This window comes from Prunus mume, linkage group LG1, assembly GCF_029339155.1.
Source record: "Prunus mume cultivar Tortuosa linkage group LG1, ASM2933915v1, whole genome shotgun sequence".
NCBI classification, from domain to species: Eukaryota; Viridiplantae; Streptophyta; class Magnoliopsida; order Rosales; family Rosaceae; genus Prunus; species Prunus mume.
Window position 1 is genome coordinate 1,376,912 of NC_142698.1, and position 27,265 is coordinate 1,404,176.

Sequence of the window (27,265 nt, forward strand, 5' to 3'; positions counted from 1 at the left end):
AACTTGGGGGTCTCACATGAGAGCCAACAAGCATTTCTCACTTACTGTTTAATAACATGAAGTCATATGTTGTTTTATAGTTTAGATATGTTCTAATTTTTAAATGGGATTCTTTATACTAGAAACGCCACACTTGATGCATGTGCAGTTTTTTTTTTGGTGGAAAAAATGATTTCTTTAAACAAAAGAATCATCCTGAGATCATAGTAAGTGCACTTTTTTTATAAAAAAAATTTGGGAGTAAAAAAAATGCTTTATTTAACACAAAAGAAGCATCATGAGGTCATATGTGTTGAACAATGTAAAGTCCCGCATCAGAAACTTAATTGAAAAAATTACAACTTATAATAAGTGGTTCCATTCTTAATAATACGGAGATTTTTTTATGATAAAACTCTAACTACTGGGCTTTGTAAATAGTTAAGTTGAGTACAATATTAGTGTTACTAGTAGTAGGTCACTCGTCCGTCTCTTTGAAATTTAACAATATACAAGACATCCATTTTGCAAACCGAACAGCCATACAAGTGGTCATCCCTTCGCCTAGAAAGAAAGAAAATGAACCAAGTGAAATAAGAGCAAACTGTGGAACCAAACTTCTTTTCGCGATTTACAATTGCAGATATTAAAATTTTGTAAACAATTGCAAGCTTATTATGAATTATAGAAGTCAGTCACTACAAGCCCTAATGTGACTCGGCACCTTTTATTGTCTATTTTCTACTTTGATTCATTTGACCTTTCCAATAAAAACCAAAAAGAAATTGGCCATTTGTTCATGATTGGCCTCATGAATCATTTTAATCCAGATCACGTATGATCAAGATTTGTTGACTGCATCTGCATGCCCTTAATCACCGTCAAACATTTGACCACCAAACAGAAAGCTAGCTAGCACACACTTCCATGGAGATTGGAGTTTGCAAAAAAAAAAATACAATCAATGATTAGTGTACTATTATAACACAGTTAATTTTAAAAATGCAAACTGGCCAGTTGCTCTCTCATTGATTTCAGGACCATGTGCTTTGTCTCTGTCTAACGTGCGCCAGGTGGGTGTTGCTTCTATTGGAGCACAGCATTTCTCGGCTGAGCAATGCTACAATGTGCTACGTGACATTTGAGGATTTTGTTTCCCCGATTCAAAATGCCACGCTGGCGAATTGAATTCGTCCAGCAGGATGCGCACATGCAGTTACGGAGAACAGCGCAGACGTATGGCGAACGAATCACGTGGCCTGGGACCCACTCCCACGTTGCTCACGTGTTCTAATAGGATGCACCTTTTTTTTTTTTTTTAATCGACTAATTAATAGTGAAAATACTTTCTTGTTCTAATATGTTTGCAAGATGGTAATGTAATGTATATCATACATTTAGAATATCCAAACTAATTGGAATATTCGTATGCAGTGGGCTAACCTACCACAATGGGTCTAAGGCCCAAAACCTAACATCTACGACTACGATCATATGTTTTTGTGTGTCAACATGATATAGCCTAGTGAAAAAAGACATTGACTAGCATACTAGTCATTTCATATTCGAACTTCCATGACACCTTAGTAGTGTGTGTGTGAGAAATCTTCCTCTCATTATAGTTTAAACTATCGTTTATATTAAAAAGTATGTTTTTGTGTTATATAATGGATATTCATAAACTATCCATGCTAACGCACTTCTCATTCTTTCTCCTATGGATTCTCTCTTCTTTATGACTTTGACTCTGTTTCTCTTTTTCTCTATGCTACTGGTCTGATATATATTATTTTATGTTCTTATTGCCTCGTCTTGTCTCTCTCGAAAACTGAAATTGGGCTACACTGAATTGCTCCTTCGATTTACCAACGTTGGTTTTCTGAATTGTTGGTACCGCGTTGATGCTGATATTTGGTCCACAGAGGCTTTTAGTTTGGTGGTTTGTATGTGCTCAAAACTGAACCAACCCAAACTAAACCAACATTTGACCTCTCGAAGCTATGCTTACCCCACTTTGTTTTATCCCCACGATTATATTGCTACATGCAAAAGCAACATAACCTGTCGACAGAGAGCATAGAACAAGAATGTGCTACCAAATAGTCTTCCCTTTGGCCTCAGTGTTATTCAGCCTTCTATCTAGTAGCTTTCCCAGTAGTGCCCCTTTAGATCGCATCAATCATGACCTCTTGATTGGTCGCTAAGCACATGTAGCATGAAATACATGCTACGGTGAAGTTCAAGTTCTTTATCAAGGACACTAACTCATGACAAGTTAAGAAACATTAATTCATGTTAATTGAAGCAAAAACACTAAAGACACCTAGAAATGAAGAGAGTAGACACCCATATATATTTTGATACAAACGATTTCTACTTTAATCTAATCTAAATTATGAGAAGATATATTCAAACTCGGATGCAAAGTGGAGAGTTAATACATTCGCTTAAATTAGCTAAACCCACCATGTCTGCAAATGAATAACGTTATAGGCTGGTTAAGGCTAAACCCGAACCATGTCTACATTTTATTTTTCTTAAATGTAATATATTGCGTCTATATCCAACTCGGTCATCTAGGTTCCGATGCTTCATGGAAGAAAAAGTGTTGAAAGCAATGGTTTATGGGTGTGCATTTCAAGACCATGACCTATAGTGAGGAGAGATTCATTGTTAGTGAAGGGCCCACTTCTTCATCTACGCTCTTCTTCAGAAAAAGTGATGTCCATGGTTAGTGAAGGACATCAAATATATTATCCGTTTCCACGTTCTCTTTATAGATTTTTTTTTTTTTTTTCTATTTTTCCTCTTCCTTATCTACGGGACCAAATATATGATTAAAAATTGAAACAAATTATTTTAAGTCGTCACATAAAATAATAAATCAATTTACAAATTCTGGATTTGAAGCAGCTGCAGGTCTATTTATGAAAAACAAAGAGAAATCTATTATATAGGAGGCCTTTTAAAATGCAATTATAGCAGAAACAGAGTCAACCTGATTGAAGAAGATATTTAGGTAGAGCATACAGGGGGAGCGAGAGATGTGGATAAGGGTCTTGGTCAGTATCACTCCAGAAAAAAGCAGAAGAAAAAAAAAAGGGTGGTTACAAATAATTCTACAATTAGTCCAGGGCAAAAAGCAGGATGCATTATTTGCCTCTGTTTATAGATTCCATCAACTTTTCTAAAAGAACACAACTTTTTTAAAAAGACATTTTCGTTCTGTGTCGTTAAGTATATCACAACACATTTTTTTAATTTTTTTTTTACAAAAAAGCATTACTTGGCATTTTTTTTTTCATCCTTTTTTCTCTCTCTTTATCAGCATAGCACAAGCTTTAAAAGCTAATGAGGTCTAATCTAGTTGAAAAAGGGCTTTTGACTTGCAGACTAAAGGTCTCAAGTTCGAATCCCTAAGGCATCATAGTTGTGTGTATGTATGTGAAAAATCCTCATTCCATATAATTTAGACTATCGCTTGTACTAAAAAAAAAAACTTTAAAATATGAAGGGATTTTTGTATAAATGTCACATGAACTTGTTCCTTAGTTTCAATTTGTCAACTTAGAGAAAAATTTACAAGAAATGACAACTTAATTTTTCTAAATCCATGATTTGTCATCCGACTTTAATACCATCCAATTTTCCATCCATTTTTAAGGGTATTTTACTCTTTCCATTTTCAAGGGTTTTTTTAAAATGGAAAAATCATTATAATAAAAAAAAAATTGTATATATTTTAAACAATTAAAAAAAAAATCTCACCTTCATTCATCCCATGTGTGTCACCGACGGCTCCAACCAAGCCTACCCACCTTGAAATCCATTCCCCCTTCCTCCTTCTCTCTCTACCATGGAACACTCACCCTCCACACAAAAATTCCCTTAACCCACCCAAACCGAGTCCACCATTTTCTTCTTATTTTTTCTTTTTGGTATTTTTCCATTTGCATATTTAAAATAGTTGAAGGACATCTACCAAACCAACAATTCGGTAGCCTACATAACACCAAGCAAACTTAGATCCTTCAACAGAAACACATAAGTTGATGAAACTATAAAGATACGAAAGGGGTTGGATTTTGGTGGGATGCCTGAGTGAGAGAGAGAGAGAGAGAGAGAAGATGGGGTCTTGTGAGATGTGTTTTGGGGACGGGTGGGGTTGGGGTTGGGGAGAAAGAGAGAGATGTCTCTTTTTTTTCTCTTTTTTTCTTTGAAAATGGAAAGACTAAAATACCCTTAAAAATGGATGGAAAATTGGATGGTATTAAAATCCGATGACAAATCATGGATTTTGAAAAAATTAGGATGACATTTCTCTTAAATTTTTCTTTAATGTGACAAATTGAAACGGAGGTATAAATTCAAGTGACATTTCTACAAAAATCCCAAATGTAAATATAAAACATTTTACGCATGTATTTTCCTCCATAGTCAATATATTTTTCTTTGAAAGTAATTTACCAAAAACATAAACTTTCTGAAAAGTAAAGTGAACCCAAGTTTTTACTTTATGCAATGTCCCAGACTCCCAGCTGCAGCATAAAATAAGTCTATAAAATAGAAAATGGAATTGCTGCAATATCCCTACCAACTTTAGCTTCCTCCCTACTCCTGGACTCTTGCTGTTGCATCCAGGCCATTAATAGCAAGGTAGGTTAATTTTCAGTTTAGTATTGTCACTTGAAGCTTGAATTCCTCAAATAAATATTTTCATCAAACTTGTGTCTCTGTAGTCTGTTATATCCCTCTTCTGCTCACCCTTCATCCATTTTCAATTACTAATTTTGTTTTGCTAGACGTTTGGTTGAACACTTGTTAAGCCTTTTACTTATCATCTTAAGTTTTCTATATATTTTCAGGACCAACGAAACGACGTCGTGGTACCCATAAAGTTTCTTTGACTCTGCTGTAGTAATGAATCCAGACGAGACCTTTGTGAATGTCGAAGAGAGTTTTGTGAATCCTGAAAGTTTTGTCCTAAGGTTTAGTTTCTTTGGATTTGTTTTTTATTTTATGTTAGGATATATTATGTTTCTTGATCAATCTTATTTTAATATAATAATAATAATATTATTATTATTATTACAAACCGCTATTAAACTACTCTAATCCACGAGATGGCATTGAACTCGCATGGGGGCGGAAAAATGCTATGATCAACTAGCATAACCTACATCTCCTATCTTATATTATTATTTTTGAGAATTCATTTTGCCAACCATTTTTGGAAAAATTAATATTATACCCCTATTTGCCTTTGCAAAAAGGAAGTAAAATCCTCTCAAGTTCTACCTCTCACATGCTTATAATATTCATAGTATATGTGGAGTGTTTGTTTCTTATTTATTATTATTTTTTTTATACAAGTAATAATTTACTCTAAATTAATCCAATTTATGGGGAAGGGGGATTCAAACTTGCAAGGGGACTAGCTCCCTGACCTCACCAACTCAAAAATTTGGGCCTTGGGCTAATTTTAAATTCCTCATAAAAATGGGATGCACACAATTATAATTATAGACCCTTTACAAATTATGTGGGTAAAAGTTCGAAACTCTCAGGTAAATATTTATGGAAACTCTAAAAATGCAAATTAAAAATAAAATAAAATTCAAGGAGTGAAGACTTATATACAGATAAAGTTGTCCTTTAAAATAAAATAATATTTATATCATGCGAGGAGTGAACACTTTATCTTTTAAAATTGTTCGTGTTACTTGGTGCCAACTTGTTTTCTTTATGTACGAGTGAAGACTTGTCTGAGAGTTTCCATAAATATTTACGGATAAAGTCTTCACCCCTCGCATGAGGTAGGCTTATATCATACGAGGAGTGAAGACTTTATCCTTTAAAATTTTCCGTGTTATTTAATTGGTGCCAACTTGTTTTCTTTATGTAGCCAAAAAAAAAAAAAGTTTTTCTTTTACATTACAATGCCTGCATTCTGTATGTATTCCTATCAGTTCCGGCAAGAAGCCTCCTGCAAGAGGTGAAGGAAATTCAGCAAGGAAAAAATGGCCAACAGCAAAGGAAATTTTTGACCCACAAGGGGCCTTCCTTCCATTATGGAACAAAATATTCGTAATTGCATGTGTGGTTGCGGTCTCATTGGATCCTTTGTTCTTTTACATTCCAAACATCAACGAGCAATACAAGTGCCTTGGAAAGGACAAAAAGTTGAGAACTACAGCCCTTCTTCTCCGATCGCTCATGGACCTCACTTTCGTAATCCATATGGCTCATCAAATTCATGTCACGGCGAAAATTGTGCGCTCCGAGCAGGTAGCAAGAAGAGGAAAGGCTGATTGGTTGTGCAGAAGACAAGAGTTGGTTAGGGCAATTCCCTGGTTTTCCATCCTAGTTGACTTTCTTGCTGCTCTTCCAATCCCACAAGTAAGAGAAAATTAATTTATATTTGAGATGTAATTCAAGTAATTGATATTTTTGCTTAATACAAGAAGAGGAAAGTATCTAATCATCTAAGCTTTGGAGTGATGATCTAAGTCCAACCCACTGTAATTATTTTTGCCATGCAGGTGGCAATAGGAGTTGTCTTTTTCAAAAGGAGAAGCTCTGAGTATTTTCGCAAAATGGGTATTATGACCTCCCTAATCCTCTTCCAATATTTGCCAAGAGTTTATCGAATATATGTATCATATGAGGAACTTACAAGAATCAAAAGATGGGTTAGAGGTGCATTCAATTTTTTCCTATACATCCTTGCTAGTCATGTAAGTTATGTCTCCCTTGTCACCTTTATTTATTCGTTTCTGCCTTACATGGAGTTGCATTATTTTTCTCGATACAATTTTATTTTATCATTCACTAATTTGCTTGTTTAATTAGGTTCTCGGAGGTTTTTGGTACTTTTTTCCATACAGCGAGAGACATCATGTTGGCATCAAGCTTGTCAAAGAAGTACTGAAAATTATTGTATAGCTACGTATCATTTTCATTGCGATGACTTTAGTTTGAGAAATGACAATATGACTTCAAGTAAAGTCAAATTCCTAAGTGAAGCTTGCCCATTAGATCCACCAAATTCCACAAGATTTGATTTTGGAATATTTGTCCATGCCCTTAAGTCAGAGTCAATACCTTTTCTGCAAAAATTCTTTCACTCTTATTGGTGGGGCTTGCGAAATCTCAGGTTCGTATTATGCATATCATTTTGCAATGATTTTATTTTATTTTAGTTTTTATGTTATATTCTTTTAAAAATTCATTCATTTGAAAAATAAGAAATTTTTTTATTAATTTTTCAATCTATGTGGATGCCACATTAGCAATTAACATAATTTTTATCAATCTTATTAACGGAGGGTGTCTTTTGAAAGGTTTCGTTAAATTCGAGTACTAGTCAAATGAGTCTTTAAAAGTTGAATATGAATTTGTAATAATCCTTATAATTTGGGGAGTTTACTAAAGTTAATCCTTTTATATATTTTTCCATTGCAGTAACTTTGGAACGAATTTAGATACAAGTAATTACGTGTGGGAAAATTGCTTTGCAATTCTAATTTCTGTTATTGGCTTGCTACTCTTCTTGTATCTGATCGGAAATGTCCAGGTTGGGAAACAATCTACCTCTCTATTATTATTATTATTTATGTATATTTTTCTTCGAATCAAATTAAGCTTTAGAGCATATGTATCAACAACATGGTATAAGCTTGTTTGTGGTGAGACAGACGTATATACAGTTGGCAACTACAAAATCGGAGGAGATATGCCAGAAGATGATGATGAAAGACCTAGAGATCCAATTGTGGATGTCTAGAAATGGTCTCCCCGATGATATGAAGACCGTGATTATGAAAAATGTCAAACAAAGATTGGAACAAGATAAAGATGTTGATGTAGAGAATCTTTTCTCTATTCTCTCACGGAATAACAAGAAATCTATAAAGCGCCACCTCTGTATGAATACACTAAAGAAAGTACGTGATGTTCCAATGCTCACCTCTCTAGCTAGCTATAATTTTTATTTTTATGTTTTTAAAGTAAATATAGCGTGGTATATATCATCCACGCATTATAATATAAGTGGATATTTATTAATACTATAGCTTAAAAGTGAGAAATAATAATTATGTTGTCTACTCAAATTTTAATACACGTGGACTAACTATATCATGTGACCGTACTTTAGTACCAAAATATAAAGGGACATTTATTAATACCATAGCTTAAAAGTGGAAAATATTAATTGTGTTGTCCACTCATATTTTAACACGTGAACTAACTATACCATGTGACCGTACTTCAGCCATACAATAATTTCTCCTAACCAAAACGTAAATATTTCTTCTATTGAATTAATCTGAGCTATTGATATGTATGTATGTGTGTATGTATAGGTACCAATGCTTCAAAGCATTGATGAAAGGGTATTGAAAATGATTTGCGACCATCTGAAGCCAGTGATCTACACGGAGAATAGCTATGTGATCCGAGCAGGAGAACCACTTGACTTGATGCTCTTCATCACACAAGGAATTATATGGACCTTTGCAGGTACTAGTGCTGGTGATGGTTCTGTACAATTGAATGGCTCTTCTTCCTTGTCATCATCAACATCAATCACAAAGTGTCTTGAGAAAGGCGATTTTTATGGGGAAGAACTTCTAAGCCGAATTTCGACATACATCTCTTTTTCAAACCTTCCTATCTGCACCGAAAATGTGAAATGTCATACGAAAGTAGAAGCCTTTGCTCTGTTGGCCAAGGACTTGAGGAGGGTAGCGTCTGCATTCTGGTGGTATTTCCCCGATTTGAAGAATTCCGAGTTAAAGGAGAAATCGGCACTTTCTTCCCTGCGAGCAGTCCGTCAAAGAAATCGATCAAAGAAGGAGGCTGCACTGCCAGAACAAACGCTCGCAAATTAGCAACTATATGCTCCATGTTAATTTTTTGATGCGCAATATACATATATGAAATAAATTAAATCTTAACAATTTGCCTCTTGCCTTTTTTAACGCTAGAACTATGCACACATGCTATTGAAAGTTACTGCAAATAGATACTGCCACGTGGCACATGCTTCAATTAATGCATGCCCATGTGTGCATAGATGTCGAAGTTACAACTAAGGTCTGAAACATCGATGATTTCGAAAATATTGGTAGTTCAAAAATATGGAAATTTTGAATGAAAATATCGGGATATTATCGATATTGATAAAAATTGAATAAAAACCACAGAAATTGTAAGAAAAATTTAGAATTTTTTTCTTGAAACTTTGTAAGATGTTTATTTAATCAATTATCTATTACTTTATCAAAAACAATTGGAAGGAAATGCATTGCTTGATGGGTGTAATTGATTTAAGTTGATTATATAACAAGCTGACAAACACTGCGAGTGTAGAAAATATGTAGTAATTAATGTAAAAAGATTAAACACACCATAATCATTTATTTATAATGATTTACTATAATATTTTATATTTTATGATATGATATTCTTTATCGAAGAGCAGCATATGCCAAAATTCTATGGTGAACATTGCATTGCCATCAAAAAAATAAACATAGCATAAACTACATCTGTCTACAACGAAATATAACCTCAGATTTCATCAAGCAACATAAAAAAATATCCATCACTTATCAGCTTTTTATTTATTTATAGGAAAGAATTATATATAACATCACTTATCAGCTTTAAACATCAAAACATTCCCAAATTCAAGATATAATGACCATATTCCTTATCCAAATCACAACCATGGCTAGAAAGTTGAGACTAGAAACTTACCCAACTTCCACTTCAACCTAATTGGTTATTTGAGTTCTTTATAGGTTCAGCCCAAGTCAAAGTCACATGATTTCTAAAGCATTCCCAATATACAAACAACACAAAGTGTTTTCCCAATAATTTATATTTATTCCAACTAAAAACCCAGAGGGGAATCCTACGTTGTTGCATCTTAAGGACCAAAAAGTGATTAATACCAAAGAATTCCAAGACAAAAGCTATATCTCAAAACACTAAATCATACAAATGTAGCTATTTACTGTTGAAAGAGTATTAATCTGAAATGACCAACTACAATAAAAGAAACATAAGGGCAGAGCTCAAATTGAATAACTATGAAACTTTTACAACAAAACACAGATCATTTACAAGAGGAACACCCTCCCAATAATCGAAAATTCAGCACCATATTGGAACTAAAAGCAAAACCCAAAAATCAAAAGTACTTCATAACGAGACATGAAATGTTCATCCAACAATTGAATAATATAGTAAATTTGGCTTACACCATTCAAATTCAACTTACTTTACCTGCAACCCTTCACTTTTTGTTCCTATAAATAATACCCAATTTTTATAAGTAAAAACCCATAACTAGGATCCAACTCATCAAGTTACCTTATTAAGCTCAATATCTAATTTATTATAATTTTTTGATTGCCAAAATAACCCTATTTACTTTACAATGTGTAATAGGGTGATGTTTTAATTTTTGGTTCCCCAATTTATTGTGGTGATTCCCTCTAAAAATTTTGTCTACAATTAATTATCCATTTTATTATTAAAATTCATTAATGTAGTCAACAATTTGTTGGCCAAAAAAGTCTGTTTTCCTTATTGCCTTTTTGAAATTTTGTTCCATCTTTCCCAAATAATAATTACCTATTTTAGAACTTGAATTTCATTTATTGTACCTAGTTTTTTCATGGATAATAATCTACCTATTTTTTTATTATAAATTATTGTGTACCTATTTTTCTGTAATAATCTACCTATTATTATTTTTATTATAAATTATTGTGCACCTATTTTTCTATAATTTAGTTTTTTCATGGATAATAATCTTCCTATTATTTTTTTATTACAAATTATTGTGTATCTATGTTTTCTATAAATTATTATGTGCCTATTTTTCTGTAATAATCAACCTATTATTTTCAATAAATTATTGTGTATCTATATTTTCTATAAATAATCATGTACCTATTTTTTGTAAAATTTTTGGTAAATAATATACCTATATTTTTATACGTATATATTTATATTTATATTTTTCATAGGTACATTATTGGATATGTAATTTACATATATATATTTTTAGTTTGCAATTTTTAGGGCGATATGTTAATGTTAGAGAGAATAGTAACCAAAAGAAATGGGGTGATTAATATGCTATTAATAGGGAGTATTAATTACAGTTATGGTAGTTAGTAAAATGCTTGAAATAAATTATAAATAAAATATGAAGTTTAGTGGCAATGATGTAAAAACGTAGGAATACTATGACCTCTTATATCCTACTGGTCATTTAAATTTGAAATTGGGTTTTGAATATAAATTTATAGAATAATGGGTATATGTCTAGGAAATAGAAAATACAGGAACCTATATTGGACAAGCCCTTGATAATAAGCCTAAACAAAGCTCTATATGAGACAAAGCTCATGAAGCCGCTACACTACGTATAATATATATATAGATACACACACGTAGTTAGCGGCTTCATGAGAGCAAACAGAGGTGTGAGAGATTGGAGGTCAAAATTTAAGTCCACACATTGTAAATAACTAGTCAGGGCAGTTGTAGCACAAGAAAAATAAAAGCTTTGAAGACCAATAAATTCCAATCAATGAGCTCCAAACGTATCAATATTCAAAGATTAATGAATCTCATAAATTAAACCCACCAAATATCCAAAAATTAAAAAACTATCAATCCATCACAGTCTCAACCACCTTGACAGCCTTAATTTAACAAAACAATCATCTACCTCAACCCCTAATTCAATTCAAAGCCCTAATTCGACAAGCCTAATTTAATAGAAAAAACTCTAAATCAAAAGGAAGAGTATGCTTACCTTTGATGTAGAACAAATGGTTGAATGGATTGAAGAAGAATTGGAGCTAAGAAGGGAAAAAGAACACAACAGGAATTTACAAATTTGGAGTCCGAGCTCCGATGGAGTCGCATAATACCTTCTTGAAAAGGGAACAATGCCACAAGTCCAACTCACTACTTTTTTGTGACATAAGGTGGATTTTGGGCTTTTGAGGTCATTTGGGCTTCCAAAAGTGCATTTAAAGATTGTAATCAATTTATAGACTTTTCGTTTATTTTATGTTAAGTTTTCAATAACTCCCTAGGGCAGTCCAATAGGTGAGAATGATGTATTTAGACTGTCTTCATGTATGGTTGAACTCAACTCATCTTTTATCAAATAATACAAACAGTGAGAATTTTCTCTCTATCTTTCTAGTAGATTGAAGGTTACGCTCGTAACCTATTAGCTTGTGCTGCATTAACCTTAAACTAATATGAGAGAGGAATCGAGGAGAGGATATGACGCCGCCGATGAGAAGGAGAAGCGTGTGTGGAAGGAATTAAAATCAGACAGAGAATGAGAAAAGAGGAGGCAGAGTGGCTCTGTTGAGAGAGAGATGTAAGTGTTGAAGAATACACACATTCTCATATAGAAAACTTAACAAAATAGAAAGTCTCATATAATGAATGGGTTCACTCCTAATAATATAGAGGCCTTTTGTACAAAATCCCACACCTGCTAAATAGGTGGTTAAGTTGTGGACAATATCGATGTTGCTAGTAGTGGGTCAAGGATCCGTCCCTCTGAAATGTTAACTCTAAGGAGATAGAAGAAGGAGAATAAGGAGCCTGCCGGTAATCAACAATCAACGATGTGGATTATCTCACATGACCCAACTACTCATCCAATGATCAGAGTAGGTGGCGCAGCCATGAACTAGGCACAGTGTAGAATTTCTCTTTCATTATGTTCTCTTTCCATTTTTCTCTTTTTCCTCTCCCTTATCTTAGGGCCACATTAAAATTATTGAGAGGAAAGTACTTGTAGCGTTCCAAAAACAAATTAGAAAATATTAAGGTGTCATATAAAAATACTAAATCAATTTATAAATCGAACTTTGTACACAAGGTCTTGGTCAGTCAATGAATAATACTAACAATTAGTCTACCAAAAAAGCAGGACGCATTATTGTCCTCTGTATTCCATCGACTTTTCTAAAAGAACACAACTTTTCTTTCCCTTTTTATACACAAATCACAAGCTTGACAACACCAATATATATATATATATATATATATATATATATTCTTCACACGATATCAACAATCATTCATCTAAAAAAATATAATACTCTTTAGAGCTAAATATTTTTCTTCCTACAAAAAAAAAAGAGCTTTTCTAAAAAGTAAAGTGAACCCAAGCATTTATTTTATGCAATGTGCCAGCTGTAGCAAGATTCCTAACAAATACAGGCTCTTCAGGCTCTTCCCTTGTAGTGGACTCTTGAAGGAGGTCGTTCATAATAGCAAGGTAGGTTCAACTCAGTACTATCACTTGAAACTTAAACTTCTGTCTCTGCAATCTGTTTTATATCCCTCTTGTGCTCAGCCTTTGCATGGTTTCTGTAACTTTACTTGCATCACTTACTATTTCTCAACTGTCCATATTTTATCACTCAATTTACTCCCTCAACTGATATCTATTTTTGAATTTTGTAGGATTATAGTACAACTGAAAATAAATAGCAAAATCGTAATATATTATACCGAACTTGGCTACAACGTTTTATTTTGCCTTGTTAAGGAGAGGGTTTATTATTGTTAAATTTTAATTTATTTTTGTAGACTAGGTTACTTGCAGTTCACCCCTTCATCCATTTTCTATCAGTTCTGTTTTGACAGACGTTTGGTTATGAAACCCTTTTACTTATCATCTTCAGTTTTCTATATATTTTCAGGACCAACGAAACGACATCGTGGTGCTCCAAATATTTCTTCGACTCTTGTAGTTATGAAACCAGATGAGAGCTTTGTGAATCCTGATGAGAGCTTTGTGAATCCTGACAGTTTTATTCAAAGGTTTAGTTTCTTTGGATTTGTGTTTTTTTATTTCATTTTGCTTTATTTTTTAATTTTATGTTATGAGGATTTTTTTTTTCTTGATCCATCTTATTTTAATGCAATTATTATAATTTTTACTAATCGATATTAAATTACTCTATACTTTATGGGGAGGGTGATTCGAACTCAGAAGTAAGAGCATCCACAATCATGCTTTCTATTTTTTAATTAAAATTTAGCTAAAAACACTAGAAAGCTATTTTAGGAGCTCTCTATAAAATTTTAACTCCAACCATACTCTCTAGTTTAAAGAGTCATAAATGTTTTAAATGTTTTTTAATTCAATTTTTGAATAAAGTGTAGACACAAAAACAACAATAAAAAATAGTTGGCTTTAAATAAATGCTTAAAATAATATTAAATAAAGAAGCATTTAATTGTAGGGAGTCACTATGAGTCATTTCTCTCTCCTCAAATTTAGGAGCTCCTAGAGCTCTCCCTATTTTAGGAGCTGAATAGGGAGCGTGGTTGGAGGTGAGTTTTTTCAATTCCTCCCTGAATTTTAGCTAAGGATGTGGTTTAGGGAGTCCATTGTGGATGCTTTAAGGGACCGAGAATAGTGCCTTGTAACACCCCTATTTTCCTTTACATTAAACAAAAAAGTTAAGATAAAAAAAGGTAAACCGGTAATTAAGAATCATTACAAAATTTTATATTATTATATTCAAATTTTGAACTTTTTGTAATTAATGTGGAAGAGAAGTGCCACAATATCAAAATTTAATTGGTATATATAAAACTACAGATTTTCTTATGCGAATGTCTAGACGTTATTACCATGCAGTTGCCATGTATTTTTTACTAACATTCCTTACTTTCCTTCCTGTTTACAATGACATCTACACCGTAATAAAGTGCGGACGCCCCAATGAGAGAAGAACTTTATATATGTACACTACTATTTAATGCTTTTGTTATTCACTTAACAAGGTTCCGATTAGACTCAGCTAGTTGGTATTTGTATTATACCCTTTTTTTTTAAAAGGCCTTTAAGAGAAGCCTCTTTGTTAATCACTTTTGATAGGGTTTCATACAAAAAGATAATATATGAGATAAAATTGTAATCAACAACTGCTGGGGAAAAATAAAATAAAATCCTTATCTTCCACTTATCTCTCGGCTTCACATGCATATAATATGGATAGTATGCGTGAAATTTTTAATAATTATAATTGCTCCATACCATTGTTCTGAGAAATGTAACACTAGCCCAACTTCCCAAGGCCCAAATTATATCATGCGAGGAGTTTGTCCTCTAAAGTTATCCATGTTTAGTTTGTCTTCATTTTACATTCTAATGGCTGCATTATATGCATTTATATCAGCACTGGGAAGAAGCCTCCCGCAAAAGGTGAAGGAAATTCAGCAAGTGAAAAATGGCCAACCACAAAGGAAATTTTTGACCCACAGGGGCCTTTCCTTCCATTATGGAACAAGATATTTGTAATTGCATGTGTGATTGCAGTCTCATTGGATCCTTTGTTCTTTTACATCCCAAACATCAATGAGAAATACAAGTGCCTTGGTAAGGACAAGAAGTTGAGGACTGCAGCTCTTCTTCTGCGATCGCTCATGGACCTCACTTTCGTAATCCATATGGTACATCAGATTCGTGTCACGGCGAAAGTCGTGGCCTCAGAGCAGGTATCAAGAAGAGGAAAGTCAGCTTGGTTATGCAGAAGAAGAGAGTTGGTTAAGGCAATGCCCTGGTTTTCCATCCTAATTGACTTTCTTGCTGCTCTTCCAATCCCACAAGTAAGAGAAAGACTAAATTATTATATATATATATATATATATGTAAATTAATTGATTGGTTGTTGCTTAACACAAAAAAAAATGATCTTAGTCCAGTCCATTGTAATTATTTCTGTCATGCAGTTAGCAATAGGAGTTGTCTTTTTCAGAAGGAAAAGCTCTGAGTATTTTCGCAAAAGGAGGATTATGACCTTCCTTCTTCTCTTCCAATATTTGCCAAGGGTTTATCGAATATACCTAACGTATGAGGAACTTACGAAGATCAAAAGATGGGTTAGAGGTGCATTCAATTTTTTTTTATACATCCTTGCTAGTCATGTAAGTTTCGTCTCCCTCATCATAATTCATTTATTTCATGCTTTTTTGCCTTTGATGGAGTTGGATTATTTTTCTCCATTCAGTTTTCTCATGTCATTCACTAATTTGCTTGTTTGATTAGGTACTTGGAGGTTTTTGGTACTTCTTTTCGATCCAACGAGAGACATCATGTTGGCATCATGCTTGTAAAAGAAGTACTGAAATTTTTTGTGTAGCTAATTATCACTTTCATTGCGATGATGATAGTCTGGGAGACGACATTACCACTTCAAGTAAAGTCAAATTCCTAAATAAATTTTGTCCATTAGATCCACCAGATCCCTCAATATTTGATTTTGGAATATTTGTTGATGCCCTTAAGTCGGGGTCAACACCTTTTATGCAAAAGTTCTTTCACTCTTATTGGTGGGGCCTGCGAAATCTCAGGTTGGCATTATACAAATCAATCACAATGAACAAATTTTCAGTTATTCCGCAGTGATTTTATTCAGTTTTGTTCAACATAAAGAAACACCAACTATGCTCATTACAAGATTTTTCTTTTTTATAAAAGACATTCTAGCCTTTCTATACAGGCTATGAGAATTAGGGCTTTTCATTCCTCATGCATTTTGATTAAGATGAATAGTTGGAGCTTGAGATAGGAGAAATATTTCCCACCCGTTGCATTGTCTCATTTTCTCTTCTATTTTGATAAGTTATATGAGGAGAGAGATAGAAACGAGGTAATGAAACGGAAATGGAGAAATTTTACTTGTGAAATAGGGACAAATAGTATAAAACAATAAGCAAATAGCGAGTGTGTGAAATAGGTTATTTTGTTTTTACTAGTTTACCCTCATATGACAAATAGTGCTCTCTTTTCTCATTATATGCTGTATATATTGCCATTGAATATAGTGTCTGACACATTTTTTTTTACTCTTTAATTAATTGTTCTCGTTGCAGTAACTTTGGGACGAATTTAGAAACAAGTAGTTACGTGTGGGAAAACTGCTTTGCAATTCTAATTTCTGTTATTGGCTTGCTACTCTTTTTGTATCTCATCGGAAATGTACAGGTTGGGAAACAATAATCTTCCTTCCTAGATCTATTATTAATTGGTTTATTTATTTAATTTAATTTAATAAATTATAATTTAAAGCCTAAGTCTCAAATTGTAATATAAGCTTGTTTGTGGTGGAACAGACATATATACAGTTGGCAACTACAAAATCAGAGAACATATGCCAGAAGATGGCGATGAAAGACCTAGAGATCCAATTGTGGATGTCTAGAAATGGTCTTCCAGAGGATATGAAGACAGTGATTATGAAAAATGTCAAACAAAGACTGGAACAAGACAAAGATGCTGATGTAGAGAATATGTTCTCTATTCTCTCACAGAATAACAGGAAATCTATAAAGCGTTATCTCTGCATGGATACGTTGAAGAAAGTAAGTAATATGTTCCAATACTCACCTCTCTAGCTGGCTATATAATTTTATTTTGCAAAGTATATCTCATCCATGTAATAGATATATCAGTGAATATTTATCGATACTATTACCTTAAAAGTGAGAAATATTAGTACTATCTGCTCATTATTTAACATAGGAATGATTTATACGATGTGTACAATTTCTCCTACCTTAGAATTAAATATTTCTTATTGAATTAATATGTACACATGTATAGGTACCAATGCTTCAAAGTACTGATGAAAGGGTGTTGAAAGTGATATGCAACTATCTGAAGCCAGTGATCTACTCGGAGAATAGCTACGTGATTCGAGCAGGAGAACCACTTGACTTGATGCTCTTCATCACACAAGGAATTATATGGACCTTTGTAGGTACTCACGTTGATGGTTCTGGAAAATTAAATGGTTCCTCATCATCATCAACATCATCAATCACAAGGTGTCTTGAGAAAGGTGATTTTTATGGGGAAGAACTTCTTAGCCGAATTTCAACATACATCTCCTTTTCGGACCTTCCTATCTGCACCGACAATGTGAAATGTCATACAAAAGTAGAAGCGTTTGCTCTACTAGCCAAGGACTTGAAGACGGTAGTGACTGAATTTTGGTGGTATTTTCCCACTTTGAACAATTCAGAGTTGGAGGAGAAGTTGGCACTTTCTTCCGTTCGAGCAGTCCGTCGACGCAATCGAGAAAAGAAGGCTACAAGGTCTCCCAAGTTGGCTGCTGATCATCGAGAGCAAAGGCTCGCATATCAACGACTACATGCATCGTGTTAATTTGTCGCTACTAAGTATAAAATGTATAAATAAATAAAATCCAACATTTCCCTCTTGCCTTTGTTTAACACATATCTACCCACACTTGCTATTGATGTTAGACTTGTGTGATTCCCTAATACTGCTTACAATTGAAAGTTACTATAATAGTGTGTTTACTAATTAGGAATTGGAATTTTCATCAGGAATTGAATTCCACCTATGGAGGATTCTTGCGTTTACTTCACATCAAGGAATTAAAAAGTAAGTGAGGCCATTGAGTAGGAGGTGGTATTCTAATTCCTGGATAACTAAACCATTAGGAATTAATCTTTTTTACCCATTATATCCTCACACAATTTGAAAAATTCCAAATTTGTCATCTAGTTTAACCCAATAACAATGACATTTTAGTAATTAGAACCACTCCTACTCCAACTCCATATGGTTTAGTAAACAACTTCAATAGGAATCCAGAATCTAACTTTCCTCAATCCATATGGTTTACTAAATAACTTCAATAGGAATCCGGAATTTAATTCTCTTCAATCCAACTCCTCTTCAATTTAGTTTATCTTTAATTCAATTCCTCCTAATCCAATTATGGATTAGTGAACATGTCATAAGTATACAAAGAGAAAACGGGAGGATGATGGTGGGAGATCATTTGTGGTAAATTGTTGTTTATTATGTGTAAGATGTGTAAGCCATTTTATTGTCTTAGTCCTGGAAATATGATGTTCTAATCCTAAGAGGCTTGAGTGTTTTAATTGATTATGGAATAGAACTCAAGCTTTTCGGATAACCACTTATATAGAACTTATTAAAGTAAAACACAAGTGTTAATAGAATTCCTAATACAATATGGATTGAAACGAACCTAGTCTAATGCAAATAGAATACTTGAAGGCTTCTTAATAGGCAAGGCATTCAAGTAATGCATGTATATATAGGGGTCCCTTCCCTTGCAGCTAAACACACTCAAAAACAGACTCTCACCTTATCTAGAGAAAAGAGAATTAAAGAGTTGCTTAGGAGAAGAAGATCCTCTATAGTTGTCATGCATGAGGAAGGTTAGTATTTTAGAATAAAAGCCTAGTAAGGATTTATATGTGGTATCAGAGCTCTAGGTTTTTATTCTTTAATCTAATCCATGTTTTAAACACAAAAGTTATTTTAAACCTAATTGTTTATATCATAAGTTATATTAGCATGTAGTTTTCACCAATTTGCATATCTTATTTGTTAAGTTATGATCAAGAGCATAAGGTTATTACTGCTATGTTGAAAAGACTTTTGATCAATGATTTAAAAACTGTCATGCAGAATGAGTGAGCCACAACTACTTAGGCTGAGTGAGAGGTTTTTAATTTGACAGTTTGGTCAAAAATTGCATCCATACTCATCGCCTTATGTAGGGGTGGGCATCAATATGGCCGATTCGACCAAACCAGTAGAACCAAACCATATTTTCTAGTTTGGTTTGGTTTTGACTTTAAAAAAGTCAACAGTTTTAAAATCTGAACCAAACTGGAGTAGTTTGGTTCATCTGTAGTTTTAAGCTTTGGAAAACTGTGCTAATCTGAACCGAACCGTTTAAATATTAATTATATATATATATACATATATTAGTTTACATGTGTCAATGGTTGAGTGGCTAATTAGATGTGTAAGTGAATACCCAACTGCACTAAATTGGACTCGAAACAACTTACAACTCTCTCACATCTCATCTCATCTCATTCGTTGAATACGCAGCCCCATCTCATCTCTTCTTCCTCACTCAACCCACTTGAACCTAAGAGAAGCCACCATTGATTTGAACCACTACAACCTCCACTGCTTCAATCAAACCCATTCTCACATCTCACAAACCTCATCGGTGTCGCACCTCTATCGTCGGTGTAGCAGAAACCTTGTCAACGTCACATCTCTATCATCGGCATCGCACCTCCATCGTCGGCGTCGCACATCCATTGTTGGCGTCACACCTTCATCGTCGGTGTCGCACCTCCATCGTCGACGTCGCACCTCTATTGATTCAAACGTGCTCCTCTCATATATGATTCAAACTCTTAGGCAGGGTTCTTGCAAGGAAGCATATGATTCGAACCTGTGCTATGGTTGGAAGTAAGCATCTGTCTGATTAAGGGAACCTATGATGTGCTGTGCTATGGTTACAAGGAAGCATCTGTCTGTCTAATTAATTATTTGCAAAGAACCTGTGTTGTGCTCCTCTCATACTAGTGTGCTTTTGCTTATCTAGAAACTCATCTATCTTCGTCATTACCAAAGTTCATATCTCAAACCAAGGCCGATGGATGAAGCTAACTCAGTTCCAATGATGGTGAGTTCTTCTAATTTATCTAATTTCTTTGCAGCTTATGCTTAACTAATTTCGATGTTTAGATAACCAGTTTTGCCAATCTGATTATATGTGATTTTTTTTTGTTTGAAATGTTTTGTTCTTGGTAAAGATTACCATTAAAACAAACTCATTACTTAGCTTTGCCAATCTGATTATACGTGTTGTTCAAACCTTTTTCTTTTTCACTTTTCACATTGTGAATCACAATATGAACTGAAAAACAAGATGAGCAAATAGTTATTGATGTGTAAGACGTGTGCTTCGTTTGGGGTTTAATTTAGTTTTAGTTGGCTTGATTAGATTGGTTATAAGATGCTTCATGCAAGATTCTGTTTTGGCTTTTAGTTCTGTACTTTGGCGGTGTGAATGAAAATGGACATAAGGTATAAAAAAACCTAGGATGATAACCATTTTTTTACTTTTTTGGATAATGGTGTGTGATAATTGTTGGGTTTTCTTTTCCTTATTTTTTTGTGTTTGGGATTTTTTTAATTCTCATTTTTGCTCTTTTTTAATTTTCATGAGTTTGGACTTACTGCAAAATAAATTAACTCGTAAGTTTTATTACATTTGGGCTTCACTAGCTCTTATTGTTTGGTGTTTGTTTGTTCACGATCATAATGTTATGAAATTTATTAAGGTTTAGGATTTAGGGTAAAAGTGCAATTTTTTTGATTTAAGGTGCAATCTGTCTAATTAAGGAAAAAGGCTATGAAGGAAAAGTGGAAAAAGATACAAGAAGATAAAGAGGCAGTGGTTTTATCTCATGAGATAGATAGATATTTGTCGAATGCTGCAGAACAAGATATTGAACACTTTGACATTTTAAATTGGTGAATGGTGAAATGCTTCTAAATATCCAGTTTTAGTGGCCATTGCAAGAGATGTGCTTGCAATTCCAGTCTCTACAGTTGCTTCAGAATATCACATCACCATCATCATATCAACATTGGCACAGAGCTTTCAAAGAGCTTTCAAATATATATGAACTAACATACAATATGCAAATGAGTCTCTGGTGAAAGATTAAAGAACCTACATACAAACTAACGTAACTCATGTTGATGCCCAATACTAAAATTGGCAATTACAGTATATCACTTACCTCAAAATCTCAACAAATATGACAATGTCGCCCCTTTAAATTTGGACGTCAACCCCAAAAACTTTTCATCTTCCTCAACCCATGTTTCGACCATGCTTAAGGATTTCAAAACCAAGAGAATAGAACCACAAGGGTCGCGGTCACCAGTTTCCAACTCAACGCTAGTTTCGATGTTGCTCAAGAATTGACAAATGTTCCGACCGGAAAGACCAAACCACAAAGATGAAAATATAAAATCGAAGATTGCTTTGTTTCTCCTGAATGAGAAAGCCAAAAAAATGAAGGCGCTCTTCAGTGTTCTTCCTCAAAGCAAATAAGGAATTACAAGGGTTCTCTCTCTTCAGCGTTAGTGTTCTTCCTCAATTAAAGCTGATAAAAAAATCGGCCTCCTAATTAAACAAAGTGAACAACTGGTTTAGAAGGGACATTTGTTTTGGAGGGAGGAGAGAGAAGAATGTCTCGTTCTAATACAACAGTTTCACTTACAATTGCTTTTTATGCAACCGTTGGATTAGATCTAACGGTGTTCTCATGTAATGTTATCATATAAGTGTTTTCACTAGATAACCGCCCCCACTTTCCTTTGTCTTTTGCCATGGCAAATGGGTAGAAGTGCTTTAAAGCTAGTCCCTTCAACTGCAAGCTTTTCATAATATGTTTGAAATTGCCACGTGGTAATAATAGATAGGACAGATGATGCAACGAAAAACGTTTTTGTTTGTCCGCTGGATGCAACGAAGAACATGAAAAACTTCACAACATAAATAGAAGACAAAAATGGGGAGATGAGTGAGTTAATTAATCAATCCAATCTCACAAATTAATTTATACAACGCCGATTATCTCTCTCTCCCTCCCTCTATCTCAAATCGACGCGGCCTCTGCCAACGAAGAGCAGAATCGACGCCTCCGACCTCCCAGCTCCTCCTCTCCAACAACACCATCACCTAAACCACCAAAGATCAGCAACCCAAGGTTTTTATTTTTTTATTATTTTTTTTCATTTAACTTTTTGGATTCTTTGGTGTTTGTTTGTTTTTGGGATGCTGACTTATGAACATAATTTAACTTGTATTAAGATTAGAAAGACTCAAGTAGATTTGAGACTTCTGTTTGTCCCATTATTGTTAGCCTGAAATCATTGATAGATATGTAATTAACAGTGTTGGCAATTTTTTGGAGTGGAAAAATATGAGTGAGATTTAGAATTAGTACATTGATTTCAATTAGATACGCTTATTACCAATGATGTCTTGTTGTAGGCCCATTTGAATTGGAGCAGTCTTTGATCTAACTGCTTTCTTATTTTTGTGTTTTTGTGTCTGTTTCACTACAGAAATGTACAATAATGTAGGAACCCAGACTGGGGTGTCAATGCCTACTGCAGCTTCACAGCCAAATCCGTTTGGGAATGCGTTGTACGGTGCTAGTTCAGGACTTATCCGTGGTGGATTGGGTGCTTACGGAGAGAAAATTTTAGGATCAAGCTCTGAGTATGTACAAAGCAATGTAAGCAGCCGTCCACTGTTAGGGTTAAACTATGAAAGATAGAGTTATGTATTAATAGCTTATTGCTCCTGATTTCCGTGAAAAATATAATTTTTTTAATTCAAGTTAATATCTATTAATTATATGAAAGTTTAGGATTTTTTTATGCTAGCAAATAACATGTTCAACATGAATCCGTTTTGTTCCTAGTTTAATTTTTATTTTATTTTAATCAAATTGACATGCTTTTAATTTGGTATGAATGATGCTTGATATAAAGGGAATGGATTGTCATTATTGACTGAACTTTTTGGAAATCTTGATTCTGAATTGTTTAATTTCTTCTTTCTTGGTTTGTTTCTCGATGCTCTTGGTTGGGTGAATGGTTGACGATCCATATTAATTAAATTGGTCTATTGTATTGTACATAATGGCCTGATTCGCCAGTTGGAAGTTTGTTTGGAGATGCTGCTATATGCATAGAATGCCTCCATCTTATAGTCTACCTATAATGTTTTGCATTGATCTCAAGCTCATTTAAATTGTATCCAACTACTTTTAAACACAGTTACGACCTTGTATGATTGTCATCAAGTGACTAGATTAGCCCTTCTAATATCTGGTAGTTCTTAGACGTTGACATTGACATTCTTAAGTTTGTACTTAATTTAAGGTAATTGATCTTTATTCTGATAGTTTGTGTTGCAATGAGCAGATCAGTAGGTATTTTTCTGATCCACAGTACTACTTCCAAGTGAATGACCAGTATGTGAGGAACAAATTGAAGGTGGTGCTATTCCCATTTCTGCATAGGGTAAGTGCTAATGTTTGTGTTTTTCCTGGTGGAATCATTTATCCTTCCATAGAACTTACTCCTTTCCCCCCGCCCTCTCTTTTTCTAGGGTCATTGGACCAGAATAACTGAACCAGTAGGAGGCAGGCTTTCTTATAAGCCCCCAATTTATGACATCAATGCTCCGGACCTATACATTCCGTTTATGGCATTTGGTACCTATGTGGTTCTGGCTGGCTTGTCATTGGGTCTTCAAGGAAAGTAAGTATTATGAAATTTCTAAATATTACTCTTAACTCTTGAGCACTTCCTCTTTTATTCCAGTTAATGCTCTAATGGAAAATCATTTTGATATAAGAATGAAGATTTGAGTTTTGTCATAACGTTAAAAGGGAGCTATGCATTCTGTCTTTTGCTGTTGGTTTCCACGTAGTGGAATACAGTATCTTACTTTTGGTTTGTACTCTCTACTTTAGTGTGCCAGTTTGGAAAAAGAGTTTTACTTAGTACCCATATATTTGCTCCATTTGTTTGTATAGTGTAGCTTAGTTTTCCCCTTGTTCATAGCTTTCCTTCATCTCAGATGAATATTTCCCAATAAGTACTATCACAATAACTCTAGCACTATTGTTTTAACCTCTTAAATAGCTTATGGGAGGCCAAACAAGAAGGTAAAAGTATGTTACAGTAAAATGATATTCTGTTAAAGCTTTCCTGGGCCTTGATACAACTCAACTCCTACATTAGTTAAGTCAAGAGTAAAATATGAATCATTACCTTTTAGTTTTTGAAGCTTAAAAGCAAGATAAGCTGTTTGAAACTGTCATCTGTGTTCAAAATAACACTGTTTTCCTAGATTATACATATGACTTGTAAGTTGGAGTATTACATATGTCCAAAGAGGTATGCTGCTGATGAGACCAAAGACTCTTTTAGCAGTCCGTATTGTTCTTTTATTGGTTAACATATGATTCCAAATTTTGCTTTTTGTTACATAAATGAGAACCCATTGATGCACTAGTCTGTTTTCCTTTTACTTCCTTTTTCTTCTTCTTTTTGTGTTTTTTTTAAAATATGAATGCACTGCAGATGTCTTTAGATTAGGCAGGAGTATTTTAGGTGTTTTGACTCTTGGAGAGAAAGCAATATCTTGCACTTGGACATCAACGTGAAACAATTAGCTATTGGATCTTTTCTCAACATCAAGATTTTATTACCACTGCATTTTTTTTCAAATGTGCATTGGCCAGTCTTTAGCTTCCTCAAACCACATCATTATTTCAATTAAGATTTTCTTTAAGAAGCTTAGGTGTATTTTGTGTGTGTTTAATTATGCTTTTGGTATTTCAGTCTTTCAATGTATTTTGTGTATTGCCTCCTAGGTTCAGCCCATAAGCTCTAAACTGGTTGTTTATCAAGGGATTGGTTGGTTGGTTTTTGCAAGTTGCGCTACTGAAAGTAACACTGCTTTCCTTGGGTAGTGGTGAGGCACCATTTCTAGACATTGCGGAATATGCTGGGTATGCTTTCACAGGGTTGTGCTTGGCTGTGCTTGGACGGATTATGTTGAGTTACTCGTACTATTTTTTGATGTCGTGGACCTGTTTATGCATGGGAGTCTTCTTGGTGAAGACTATGAAGAGAGTACTTTTTGCGGAGGTGAGGACTTATGATTCAAGCAAGCACCATTATCTCTTGCTCTTTATTGCTTTGGCTCAGTTTCCCCTTTTTACATGGCTTGGCAACGTTAGTGTTAATTGGCTTATATAAGACAGCTTATTTTGTACGAGTTAGAACTAATTCTTGTTTATAGAGGCTTCCGACATCTTGTACACAATTTTCTTTTTATCTTCTCTATAATTTTATTAGCTTTTTGTAGGACGAATCTACGTTTGGTGCAAACAGATGCCCAAAAAGTAGTTTTCCCATTTCTTGCAATGCATAATGCTGATTGGTTTAACTGGCACAACTCAAAACATGCTTATACAAACATTTATTAAGACTCATAGACATTTATCAAATTTCTTCCTATATTCTCTTTGCATTGATCACCATATTTCATCAGCACAATAGCACATAGAAAAAAAATAATACCCATTTCACAACAAACGCACAAGCAATTTGTAAAAGCACTTCTTCCTCAAGTTGTTAATGCACCCCTCACTTTCCAGGAACAAAGTTTGTGGCATATGCCCAGGCATTGTTGTTAACAGGGTCAGCCAAGTGGTCAGCTAGGTTTTCTATTGGTCCATTTCCAGTAACAATGGCCTACACAAAGAACCCAAACATAGAGAACATAGCCAGTCTTCCATTCTTGAGCTCCTTCACCTTCAGCTCAGCAAAAGCTTCTGGATCCTCTGCAAGGCCTAATGGGTCAAAACTCCCACCTGGATATAATGGGTCTGTTACTTCACCAAGAGGCCCACGGGCAATTCTGTACCCTTCCACGGCACCCATCAAGATAACTTGTGTTGCCCAAATCGCCAAAATGCTCTGGGCATGGACTAAGCTTGGGTTCCCCAAGTAGTCTAGCCCACCCTCGCTAAATATTTGGGCTCCAGCCTTGAACCAAACAGCCTCACCGAACTTGACTCCATTACGGGACAAGAGTTTAGGGAAAACGCAGCCCAATACACCAAGCATGGCCCATCTTGAATGGATAACCTCAAGCTCACGGTTCTTGGCAAAGGTCTCTGGGTCTGCTGAGAGCCCAGCAGTGTCCCAACCGTAATCACCAGGGAATTCTCCGGTGAGGTAAGATGGGGCCTCACCAGAGAATGGGCCCAAGTACTTAACACGGTCGGGCCGTACCACGGGCTGCCGGATGACACGTTTTGGACTTGGCTGCGGTTTTGCTCATGGTGACCCGGCCCTCACCGAAAAGGTTAGAAGTAGACGGACTAAGCTTGACGGCTTGGCCTACTAGAGAAGAGGAGGAGAGAGCCATTGTTGAAGATGCCATTTCAGAAAAGAAAAAGAAAAAAAAAGTGTATTGTCTTTTAGACAATGTGGAAGTGCTGATTGCTTGTTTGAAGAGAGTAGTCAGTGAGTATACTTATAGTTCTTGGCGCATTGGGTCCTTATCTATGGGATATCTTCATCTCTTTTCCCATTGGTGAAAATAAAATTCTCAGATTTTCAAGATGAATTTCTTTTTTTCTCTCTTTCCAGTTGGCTTCACATGCTCCACTAGTTAGTTTCTTAAACAAAAAATAAAAGTGAAAGAAAAAGGAAAACCTGCTCTAGATATTATGCTATAAACGCTAGCCAGAAGAATTTACCCTGTAAGTTGTATCGACTTAATTTCCAATT

At 34.5% G+C, this 27,265-nt stretch overlaps 2 protein-coding genes and 2 pseudogenes across 2 annotated transcripts; 3 read left to right on the forward strand and 1 right to left on the reverse strand.

Moving 5' to 3' along the window:
- Positions 1–4,504: 4,504 nt before the first annotated feature.
- LOC148920655 (cyclic nucleotide-gated ion channel 1-like) lies at positions 4,505–8,939 on the forward strand. The gene is given in 9 exon segments (XM_089044131.1): positions 4,505–4,635; positions 4,845–4,967; positions 5,949–6,378; positions 6,522–6,716; positions 6,832–6,856; positions 6,859–7,135; positions 7,444–7,555; positions 7,677–7,925; positions 8,346–8,939. Coding segments are annotated over 8 exon segments (1,884 nt in total). The 5' UTR covers positions 4,505–4,635; positions 4,845–4,899; the 3' UTR covers positions 8,874–8,939.
- Positions 8,940–13,323: 4,384 nt separating this feature from the next.
- Positions 13,324–18,304, forward strand: LOC103344350 (cyclic nucleotide-gated ion channel 1-like). Its single transcript, XM_089053944.1, has 8 exons — positions 13,324–13,403; positions 13,743–13,863; positions 15,231–15,660; positions 15,784–15,978; positions 16,100–16,404; positions 16,927–17,038; positions 17,167–17,415; positions 17,657–18,304. Exons 2-8 carry the CDS (start codon positions 13,796–13,798, stop codon positions 18,218–18,220), a joined length of 1,923 nt encoding a protein of 640 aa, XP_088910070.1. The 5' UTR covers positions 13,324–13,403; positions 13,743–13,795; the 3' UTR covers positions 18,221–18,304.
- Positions 18,305–23,010: 4,706 nt separating this feature from the next.
- On the forward strand, positions 23,011–25,724 carry LOC148920656 (uncharacterized; annotated as a pseudogene).
- Positions 25,725–26,030: 306 nt separating this feature from the next.
- Positions 26,031–26,974, reverse strand: LOC103329230 (chlorophyll a-b binding protein 40, chloroplastic-like; annotated as a pseudogene).
- Positions 26,975–27,265: the final 291 nt, after the last annotated feature.

What these genes read in the sequence shown, in the direction of transcription:
- LOC103344350 (XM_089053944.1), top strand. Translation starts at nt 13,796, where the DNA reads ATGAAACCAGATGAGAGCTTTGTGAATCCTGATGAGAGCTTTGTGAAT. An exon ending in CCTGACAGTTTTATTCAAAG is followed by an intron (nt 13,864 to 15,230) that starts GTTTAGTTTCTT and finishes CATTTATATCAG; the next exon opens with CACTGGGAAGAAGCCTCCCG. An exon ending in ATCTCATCGGAAATGTACAG is followed by an intron (nt 17,039 to 17,166) that starts GTTGGGAAACAA and finishes GTGGTGGAACAG; the next exon opens with ACATATATACAGTTGGCAAC.